Source organism: Neoarius graeffei, chromosome 15 (genome assembly GCF_027579695.1).
Source record: "Neoarius graeffei isolate fNeoGra1 chromosome 15, fNeoGra1.pri, whole genome shotgun sequence".
Lineage (NCBI taxonomy): Eukaryota > Metazoa > Chordata > Actinopteri > Siluriformes > Ariidae > Neoarius > Neoarius graeffei.
In genome coordinates this window covers 72,555,265-72,566,849 of record NC_083583.1, presented here as the reverse complement: position 1 = coordinate 72,566,849, position 11,585 = coordinate 72,555,265, and the positions used below count along the sequence as shown (strand labels likewise).

Below are 11,585 nucleotides of genomic sequence, written 5' to 3'. Positions count from 1 at the left end.
GGTGAAAGATGACATAAGCTCGATAATTGTCCAGCATCTTTGTTAATGGGTTGCCATACAAATCCAGAATGATCAGGTTACTCAGAGTCTACAGGAGACAGAACATCATCACCATCATCATTACTATCATCATCATCATCATCATCATCGTATTCAGCATGCTCATCAACATTTACATTGTCATCTGCATCATCATCTTGAGCATCAGTATCATCACCTTCAACAACATTGTCATTGGTGTCATCATCAATGATGTCATTAACACTGTCATCAGTGTTATCATCAACATCTACGTCAACATCACCATCATCAACACTGTCATCATTCACAACATCTACATGATAACATCGATATTATCATCAACAAGTAAATGTCTGTGTGTTTGTGTATTTGTGAGAGTGTTCAACCTTTAGGTGGTAGATGTCTCGCGATGTGCTGATGTTGTTGTTGCTGACATAAAGCTCAAACAGGAAATGTGACCTTTGAACCCCCTGTAGGGAAGAAATGTAGTTGTCTTCAGCAGACAGGAAGTGAAGATTCGTCAGGCAGTCCAAGACACAGGCATCCAAACACCGCAGCTGATTACTGTTAATGCTGAGTCGTGTCAGCCGTTGGAGCTGAGACACACCTGCACAACACACCCATACAGAACCTGATGTTAGCCTGAGAAATGTTCAAATGGAAACAAGAGGAAAAGGGATGATGAGAAAGACAGAGAAGAGAGATAAGGAAGTTAAGGATAGCAGTAAAGAGAAAGACAGAGTAAAAGAGAGATAGGTGGAGATAGAAGCAAGGGGACAAGGATGGGTATGTGTGTGTTTCCATTGCTTTGTGTGTGTGTGTGTGTGTGTGTACCCTCTAATGTACAGATGTAGTTGTGGTTCAGTGACAGCTCTTCCAGTAAGGGGCAGTGCTGCAGCCCCTCGATGTTTGTGAGCTGGTTGTTATTAAATGAGGCCCAGCGCAGATTCACCAACTGTTCCAGATTATTGATGTGGGACAGACGCTGACCATCCAGATTCACTGCTGTAATCTACACACACACACAGTATCACAAAGTCACACAGTTATTACTCTCATAGTATATATGCTGAACTGAAAGTGTGTGTGTGTGGGTGTGAATACCTTGGCACTCCACCCAGGTTCGAGGTCAGTGGTGGGTTTCCATGGCGATGGTTTGAGGTGTGTGAGAAGTTGGGCCACAGTGAGGAGGCTCAGGCAGCGTGGACGATCAGCATCAGTACGGGAGTGAGAGAGCAGCAGCATCTACACACACACACAAATTATTGCAGATGGGATTGGAACACGTATATGTGCACACACAGACACACACAGACACACTCACCAAGTTGATCTTGGAAGTGGAGTTTTTGTGTGTAGTGGCTGCCACCTCCTCCTCTGTCACTAACACTCCATCCAAGTGTGTGAGAGTCTTCAACTGGCCCAACACCACCATCCGCACAGACTCACCCTGACACACACACACACACACACACACACACACACACACACACACACACCACACACACAGAATTGTATACACAATACCTTTCATTGTCAAAAGAAAGTATCACTTTCACTCACACACACACAATCTGAACATGAGTCCTGCTCACCTGAATCCATGGGTTGTGTCTGGTATCGAGGCGCTGCAGAGAAGGTGTGTGTTTGCGCATGACACCCGTGTCCTCTCGGAGTCGGCTTAGCTGGTTCCAGCGCAGATCTAGCTCTTTGAGACGGGGAAGTCCTCGAACGCCTTCCAAAGTTATGATCTGGTTAAAACTGGCATCCACACACTCCAGATTAGGCTGACGAGATGGAAAACACACATATACTCACTTTAAACATTTGTCCCAATGAAAAGGATGGGATTCAAGATGGAGTGTATGAGTACACTGGTGCTTGAAAGTTTGTGAACCCTTTCGAATTTTCTATATTTCTGCATAAATATGACCTAAAACATCATCAGATTTTCACACAAGTCCTAAAAGTAGATAAAGAGAACCCAGTTAAACAAATGAAACAAAAATATTATACTCGGTCATATATTTATTGAGGAAAATGATCCAATATTACATATCTGTGGCAAAAGTATGTGAACCTCAAGGATTAGCAGTTAATTTGAAGGTGAAATTAGAGTCAGGTGTTTTCAATCAATGGGATGACAATCAGGTGTGAGTGGGCACCCTGTTTTATTTAAAGAACAGGGATCTATCAAAGTCTGATCTTCACAACACGTTTGTGGAAGTGTATCATGGCACGAACAAAAGGAGATTTCTGAGGACCTCAGAAAAAGCATTAGTGATGCTCATCAGGCTGGAAAAAGTTACAAAACCATCTCTAAAGAGTTTGGACTCCACCAATCCACAGTCAGACAGATTGTGTACAAATGGAGGAAAGTCAAGACCATTGTTACCCTCCCCAGGAGTGGTCGACCAACAAAGATTACTCCAAGAGCAAGGCGTGTAATAGTCAGCAAGGTCACAAAGGACCCCAGGGTAATGTCTAAGCAACTGAAGGCCTCTCTCACATTGGCTAATGTTCATGAGTCCACCATCAGAACACTGAACAACAATGGTGTGCATGGCAGGGTTGCAAGGAGAAAGCCACTGCTTTCCAAAAAGAACACTGCTGCTCATCTGCAGTTTGCTAAAGATCAATGGACAAGCCAGAAGGCTATTAGAAAAATGTTTTGTGGATGGATGAGACAAAAATAGAACTTTTTGGTTTAAATGAGAAGCATTATGTTTGGAGAAAGGAAAACACTGCATTCCAGCATAAGAACCTTATCCCATCTGTGAAACATGATGGTGGTAGTATCATGGTTTAGGCCTGTTTTGCTGCATCTGGGCCAGGACGGCTTGCCATTATTCATGGAACAATGAATTCTGAATTATTACCAGCGAATTCTAAAGGAAAGTGTCAGGACATCTGTCCATGAACTGAATCTCAAGAGAAGGCGGGTCATGCAGCAAGACAACGACCCTAAGCACACAAGTCGTTCTACCAAAGAATGGTTAAAGAAGAATAAAGTTAATGTTTTGGAATGGCCAAGTCAAAGTCCTGACCTTAATCGAATTGAAATGCTGTGGAAGGACCTGAAGCAAGCAGTTCATGTGAGGAAACCCACCAACTTCCCAGAGTTGAAGCTGTTCTTTATGGAGGAATGGGCTAAAATTCCTCCAAGCCGGTGCACAGGACTGACCCACAGTTACCGGAAACATTTAGTTGCAGTTATTGCTGCACAAGGGGGTCACACCAGATACTGAAAGCAAAGGTTCACATAATTTTGCCACTCACAAATATGTAATATTGGATCATTTTCTTCAATAAATAAATGACCAAGTATAATATTTTTGTCTCATTTGTTTAACTGGGTTCTCTTTATCTACTTTTAGGACTTGTGTGAAAATCTGATGTTGTTTTAGGTCATACTTATGCAGAAATATAGAAAATTCTAAAGGGTTCACAAACTTTCAAGCACCACTGTATAGGAGTATATATCACTGCCTCTCAGGCACAGAATAATTCTGTACATGAACACTGTTTGAACACATGAGCATTTGGGCCTGAAGTAATGACTGCATGTGAATGCGAGACGGAGTGTAAATTCCGGGTGAGGATCTCACCAGGTATGAAACATCGTCCAGGTGTGTGAGAGCATTAAAACTGATGGTCAGCTGCCGCAGCGCCGTCAGGCAGGAAATCTCCTTCATCCTACTCAGACTGTTCCCATGAAGATTCAGCACCTTACACACGTCACAAACACGTTAGTGAAAGAAAAGAAAAGAAAAGAAAAGAAAAGAAAGCACAACTTTATTCATCACACACTTGTGAAATTTCCTCTCTGCATTTAACCCATCTGAAGCAGTGAACACACACACATACCCAGAGCAGTGGGCAGCCATGCTAACACCGCCCGCGGAACAGTTGGGAGTTAGGTGCCTCGCTCAAGGGCACCTCAGCCCAAAGCCATCCCATATTAACCTAACCACATGTCTTTGGACTGTGGGGGAAACTGGATCACCCGGAGGAAACCCATACAGACACAGGGAGAACATGCAAACTCCACACAGAAAGGCCCTCGCCGGCCACTGGGTTCGAACTCAGAACCTTCTTGCTGTGAGGCGACCGTGCTAACCACTACACCACCATGCCACCCACGGCGATCATCCAAACTCACCTCAGTACCTGTTCATCTTAATCTTGTGTTGGAATAATACCTGTAAAGTTTGGAATGCATTATGTGGAAGCTGATAACGAAATAAAATGGCAGCTTCTAAACAGAGTTTTATATATTGGTCTATTGAGTACTTTTTTGCATTGTTTTAAAATTCGTAACCATCTAATTTTTTATTTATTAAATGTGGGTTCCAATTAAATCTCAGATTCATAAGCTACAGTATTTTGATTTTCCCCTTAAAGCCTTTGTCATGGTTACTATTGTTGATCATAGAGCTACAGTGGTGCTTGGAAGTTTGTGAACCCTTTAGAATTTTCTATATTTCTGCATAAATATGACCGAAAACATCATCAGATTTTCACACAAGTCCTAAAAGTAGATAAAGAGAACCCAGTTAAACAAACGAGACAAAAATATTATACTTGGTCATTTATTTATTGAGGAAAATCATCCAGTGTTACATATCTGTGAGTGGCAAAAGTATGTGAACCTCTGGGATGAGCAGTTAATTTGAAGGTGAAATTAAAGTCAGGTGTTTTCAATCAATGGGATAACAATGAGGAGTGAGTGTGCATCCTGTTTTATTTAAAGAACAGGGATCTATCAAAGTCTGATCTTCACAACACATGTTTGTGGAAGTGTATCATGGCACAAACAAAGGAGATTTCTGAGGACCTCAGAAAAAAGCGTTGTTGATGCTCATCAGGCTGAAAAAGGTTATAAAACCATCTCTAAAGAGTTTGGACTCCACCAATCCACAGTCAGACAGATTGTGTACAAATGGAGGAAATTCAAGACCATTGTTACCCTCCCCAGGAGTGGTAGACCAACAAAGATCACTCCAAGAACAAGGCGTATAATAGTCGGTGAGGTCACAAAGGACCCCAGGGTAACTTCTAAGCAACTGAAGGCCTCTCTCACATTGACTAACGTTAATGTTCATGAGTCCACCATCAGGAGAACACTGAACAACAATGGTGTGCATGGCAGTGTTGCAAGGAGAAAGCCACTGCTCTCCAAAAAGAACATTGCTGCTTGTCTGCAGTTTGCTAAAGATCACGTGGACAAGCCAGAAGGCTATTGGAAAAATGTTTTGTGGATGGATGAGACCAAAATAGAACTTTTTGGTTGAAATGAGAAGTGTTATGTTTGGAGAAAGGAAAACACTGCATTCCAGCATAAGAACCTTATCCCATCTGTGAAACATGGTGGTGGTAGTATCATGGTTTGGACCTGTTTTGCTGCATCTGGGCCAGGACGGCTTGCCATCATTAATGGAACAATGAATTCTGAATTATACCAGCGAATTCTAAAGGAAAATGTCAGGACATCTGTCCATGAACTGAATCTCAAGAGAAGGTGGGTCATGCAGCAAGACAACGACCCCAAGCACACAAGTCGTTCTACCAAAGAATGGTTAAAGAAGAATAAAGTTAATGTTTTGGAATGGCCAAGTCAAAGTCCTGACCTTAATCCAATCGAAATGTTGTGGAAGGACCTGAAGCGAGCAGTTCATGTGAGGAAACCCACCAGCATCCCGGAGTTGAAGCTGTTCTGTTTGGAGGAATGGGCTAAAATTCCTCCAAGCCGATGTGCAGGACTGATCAACAGTTATCGGAAACGTTTAGTTGCAGTTATTGCTGCACAAGGGGGTCACAGCAGATATTGAAAGCAAAGGTTCACATACTTTTGCCACTCACAGATATATAATATTGGATCATTTTCCTCAATAAATAAATGATCAAGTATAATATTTTTGTCTCATTTATTTAACTGGGTTCTCTTTATCTACTTTTAGGACTTGTGTGAAAATCTGATGATGTTTTAGGTCATATTTATGCAGAAATATAGAAAATTCTAAAGGGTTCACAAACTTTCAAGCACCACTGTACATTATTGTTTATCATACATTGTGCATGTCTCACTGAGTTCTACTAGATATCTCTTGACAGAAGCATGTAAACACTGAGATTTTATTTAATCAGGAATCAATAAACACCCAAAATATATCTCACAATGCACTGAAAGATGCCATATTTTATTTGCTGATTACTGTATCGTTAACCATGTGTAACCATTCAGCAGCACTGAGAAAGTAGTGTGAAATGTAAGTGTGTAGAATGTGGAGTGTTTCAGTGTTTTGACCCTCACAGTGATTTGGCTGAGGACATTTGCTTGAGCCGCTGTCAGAACACTTCTCTCATCCAGGATAAGCAGTTTGGGTTGTGGCTTTGGGACGGGTTCAAGAGACAAAACCTGCTCGTCCAAGACCTGCTCATCATTAGACACTGGTATGACATCATCAGGGGCAACAGGGGCATTGAGAGAGCCTGGGGTATGCAAGCAGGATGACTGGGATCCCTCCTAAACATGGGGTTAATTCTTTTTTATTAAGGTTTTATTAAACATATAATACACAGTACTACACTGTGTTAATTACACCTCTGGTTGAGGTGTTCAAATCCAGCAGCCAATTTTGATTTTCTAAGTATTATGTTATCATGCTTAATGATGCCTGCTTTGAGAATACTTTAAGAAATCTTTGGTTTATTTATTTTAAGTGCACATCACCTGTGTGATATACTCAAAGTCGATGAGATACTCAGGCAGAACGAGTTCGTGGTCGAAAACGTACCACCAAGTTTGTCTCTTCGTGCAGTGACAGCATCCCTCCAGCTCAAAGGAACACAGACTTCCTGAAAAACACACACACACACACACACACGACAAAAAACTTTATTTTAAACATTTCATCAACTCTCACTCATATTCTGACAATATACTATAATTTCTCACACAGCTATACACAATATGTCTCTCTCTCTCTCTCTCTCTCTCTCTCACATCCACACACCTTTGTTGTCCTGATTGGTGGTGTGTTGCTTCGCACTTGCTTTTTGGTACACTGAGTGAGCGTTGAGATAAAACACTGCATCCAGCGGCACTCCAGCTCTCAGTGGCACGCTGTGACCCAGGAATGCTTTAGACATAATCAGCTGACCTGATACACACACAGCAATTAGAAATGCTCCACAGTACTGTATCTCAATAGAATAAATATTTATTCCTCTCTAATAAACACTGCAACATCATCTTCAGTTCAGTGCTTCTATTCCAGATATGAGTCTAGATAGATGTGTGTACACTGAACACAGTTAACTATGATACACAAGCTTTAACAAATATTTAATAAATAATTAAGAACCACAGCCCAGATCAATCTGTGTCTGTTAGATGCTCTAGATTAGTCTTGAAGAAGAACCCTCTTTATGACACTTCAAGATTCAAAGGGTTCTCCTGGAGCAGAAAACTATAAATAAACTGCTTGGTGCAAAGGGATGACAGGAACAATCATAAATCACAGCTGTTGCTGTGAGAGTCCCATCTTGAGATAGATTAAAAGGCAAAGATAGAAAAACACTGCTCCAGAAAAAACAAAACAGACCAACCTTTTCTCCACAAATTTAAATAAGCATAAGCAAATAAATTAAGCTGTTGATTAAATACAATTTCTTTAAATAAATAGAATATAAATCTGCTATAAAATCATAAACTGAATGACAAATATAGACTGAAAAAACTTGCTCTCGTGGGGTCACTGAAAACCAACACCAGGGGATCTGTGATTTTGGTGGCAATGATATCCCATCATTATTTATTTAAAGTTATTATATTTATTATTGAGTTCTTATAGTTATGAGCTGGTCACTTGAATTGACCAGGTTTTAATCCAAACCTCAGTAACCCAAAAACTAGTTTGTCTATAAAAACCCTAACCCAAGTATCACTGCTCTCGATAAATAGCTGACGACAGAAATACAAAACAACAACAGATAAAAAAATGCAGACATGAGAACAACTGTTCTAGATAATGTGCTCTCGACAATCCAGAGCACTAGATAATCAAATACAGACCCTGTTTGAAGGGCAGAGGGTTCTCTGTGCTTTCGGTTTCCTGACTGGTGGCTTTGCTCTGAACAAATCTTATACGCAGCTCCTCACATGTGCTGACACTGTTAGAAAGAGGCACAGCACAGTCTCTACCCATGGCCTGAACACACACACACACACACACACACACACACACACACACACACACACACACACACACAGAGTAAACAACATAATACTGACAATACCATGATCTAGATTATCCCTTGAGAGTACAGTTGATTATCAATAGCTATTCTAGAGATTACTCTTGAATTAATTAGCATATGCTAATATCTAGAGCTTTCTAGAATAATACAAGTGTGGCAGCAAGGGTGTGGTCAAGTGTCAGCTGTGAATGGCGAGGAGTCAGGTTGAACCAGCAAGTGACGTGACGAGTTACACCTGTGTCTAATTACTGGCTGTCTATGAACGTGTGTCTCTGTAGCTGTGTCCAAAATCACTCACTCATTCACTACTCACGATCTAGGGAATTCTATATAGAGGACTATATAGTGAGCTCATTGGTAAAATGAAAAAAAAAAAAAAACACTTTCAGACACTACTCCACCGCGCCATTATTTACGTCATTACTGTTGCACAATCAAAACATGCCAGATCAGTCGGCCTGTGGATTTTCAAAATAATAAATACATGCATATATTTTTGTGATAAATACATATTATACTTAGCATATTTCCCACATTAATAAATACAAAGTGCTTTGTGTCTGCTGCATCTTTCAGTTCTTTTAAATCAAGGCTGAATACTTTCTTCTTTGCCGCTGCCTTTTATTAAATCAAATTTGAGGCTTTTGATTAATTCATCACTCTGCACTAAAACTTTTATTCTTGTATTTTATCTGTCTTATTCTATTTTAGCTTATTTTCTATTCTCTTACTATTTTAACTGTACTTGAAAGTCCATTTATAATGTGTTTCTTCCTCCGTCCATTCACCCTCAACACACTGCAACATTATTTCCATTTTCTCACAACAACTTATACATTTGTTTCATGCCCGTTGTTATAAGCAAAAACAAACTACCGCTATACTCAATCTAAAATACTTAACGGTCCTTATGAAACAGCTTTTACGGCTTTTCTTTCAGTGCAACTGCAATGCATGATGGTATATATTGCTTGGTTAGTGACCATCGGTTGTACACTACTTTTCACGATGCACTGTAGTCCAATATATAGGGTGACTATGAATCCACTATAGAGCGTGTAAGAATTCTCACTATACATTCGGACAGCACTACAAAATGGCGACCTCACTATATAGTGAGTAGTGAGTGATTTTGGACACAGTGTGTGTGTCTTTCAGATGGCCAGCAACGAGAGAGAGAGAGAGAGAGAGAGAGAGAGAGAGAGAGAGAGAGAGCTGCATTCTCTTATGTGTGTCTATACATGTGTCTGTAGTCACTGAAAATTTAATGATAAAAATAAAGTGCACCTTGAATTGTTACACCTGTCTCCAGTTCTTCATTGTCCCACCTCAGGGAATTGTTACACTGATGCTGTGACCCAGATATTGAGGAACAAATGCAACCATGGAGTCCAAACCAATCAGGGAGTTCCTCCAAATACTCATCATCAACCTCCAATGCCAGCACCCAGAGCTTCTCGCCCTGTCCGTCGAGCAGGGGCAGCGCTTCCAGGCTCTGTGCGAGGCTCAAGTGAAGGACTGGCAGCTGGTGCATTGCTGGAGGAGGCGGTCCAACTGGCAGAGGACCAGCTGATGGCATGTCTGCAAGCAAGCGCTCCTACAGCTTCTCTTCCTCTCTCTCTCACTCTCTCCCTCTCCTCTCCTTGCCCCTCCCCTACTCCATCCCCTCATAGACGGGGCCCAATTCCTCTGATTCCCACTCCCCGCACTCATGTCTGTCCTTGTGTCTCCTCACCCCTTTCTCCTTCAATGTCTGTGCTGCCACTAACCGCCTCTCTCTCTCTCTCTCTCCACAGGTGAACCCGTCCATGACCACCAAAATCAGGAGAAAGCCTAGGCAGGTCAGTCAGCAAAGCATTTCCCAGAATGAGCACTTTCACCGGGGAGGGGGCATGGCCTAATGGTTAGAGAAGTAGCTTTAAGACCAAAAGGTCATAAAGCTGCTTCTCTAACTATTAGGCCATGGACTGGCAGGAATGGCTGAAGTGTCCTTGCGCAAGGCACCCAATTTCCAACTGCTCCCCAGGCTGCTCTGGGTACATTGTATGTAACTCTGGATAAGAGTGTCTGCCTCTTGCCTGTAATGGTAAATGCACCAGACTCAAGGTTCACACTAGATTAGGCTGTTGTAGTGTAACAATTCCCTGAGGTGGGACAACGAGGAACTGGAGACAGGTGCAACAATTCGAGGAGCACTTTATTTTTATCGTTCACTTTTCAGTGACTACTGACAGATATATAGACACACGTAGGAGAACGCAGTGCACTCTCTCTCTCTCTGTCTCTCTCTCTCTCTCTCTCGTTACCGGCCATCCAAAAGACACACAGAGACACACATTCATCGACACAAGTGACACAGATGTAACTCATCATGTTACCTGCTGGTTCAACCTGACTCCTCAGCCAATTCTCGACCACACCCTCGCTGCAACAACAAGATCATTTATAACAGTCTAGAAGAGTATATTTTGTAGATGATTCCAGATTATGTTAAAAGGGATTCTAGATTTTCCTTAAGAGTTTATTTTAGAGAGATTATTCCAGTGAATTGATGATGGAGATTATTCTGGGGAGAGCATTTGAAATTGTTCTGGAGAGATTATTCTAGATTATTCTGGATAGTTCATCTGGAGAGATTATTTCTAAAGTGATTATTCTAGAGATTATTCTGAAGATTATTCTGGAGATGAGCCTGGAAATATTATTCTACAGAGATTACTTTTGAATATTCTAGTTATTGTTCTGGGAGAGATTAATTCTAGAATATTCTAGAAATTATTCTGGAGAGATTTATCTGGATTGTTCTAGAGATTCTTCCTGAGAATGCCAGCATCCAGTGATGTTCTGATTCTAGAGATGATCTACAGTACTGCACAACAGTGTTAGACACCCTATTTTCTTCGTACAAACTTTGTTATAGATTTCTATTTTATGACTTCTACATTATCCAGTCTGTACAAAAACATTTTCAAGTTCCAAATGTTCATTTTCCAGCACAAAATTAAATGTTACAGAAAAAAAGTTTGTATCTGAGCAGCATATTACATAAGAGACCACTTTTCAGATTAAAAAAGAAGACATAATGAAAGCTATTGGGTTTTGCTGTAAAATCAAGAAGTAAGTGTGGCAATCAAAGTGTCCAGAAGAACTGTGGCTGGTTCTATGCTCAGTAAGACCTCCAGCTCATTTCCTTATACAACTGCACTCATTGTACCTGAGACTACTAGTTTTTTTTTAAAGCAAAGGTTCATCTCACACCAAATATTGACTTTGTTTCATTTATTAGGGCTTACTGCTGTTTT

At 41.0% G+C, this 11,585-nt stretch overlaps 1 protein-coding gene across 1 annotated transcript in view; it reads right to left on the bottom strand.

Moving 5' to 3' along the window:
• Window positions 1–11,585, bottom strand: part of LOC132898969 (leucine-rich repeat-containing protein 9-like) — an 85,579-nt gene that overhangs the window by 25,867 nt on the left and 48,127 nt on the right. Inside the window, 11 exon segments of the mRNA XM_060940631.1 lie at window positions 1–88; window positions 408–628; window positions 856–1,033; window positions 1,126–1,266; window positions 1,346–1,471; window positions 1,617–1,808; window positions 3,630–3,749; window positions 6,335–6,547; window positions 6,755–6,879; window positions 7,038–7,184; window positions 8,099–8,234. The exon segment at window positions 1–88 is cut by the window's left edge and continues 35 nt beyond it. Coding sequence (XP_060796614.1) covers window positions 1–88; window positions 408–628; window positions 856–1,033; window positions 1,126–1,266; window positions 1,346–1,471; window positions 1,617–1,808; window positions 3,630–3,749; window positions 6,335–6,547; window positions 6,755–6,879; window positions 7,038–7,184; window positions 8,099–8,234 — 1,687 coding nt within the window.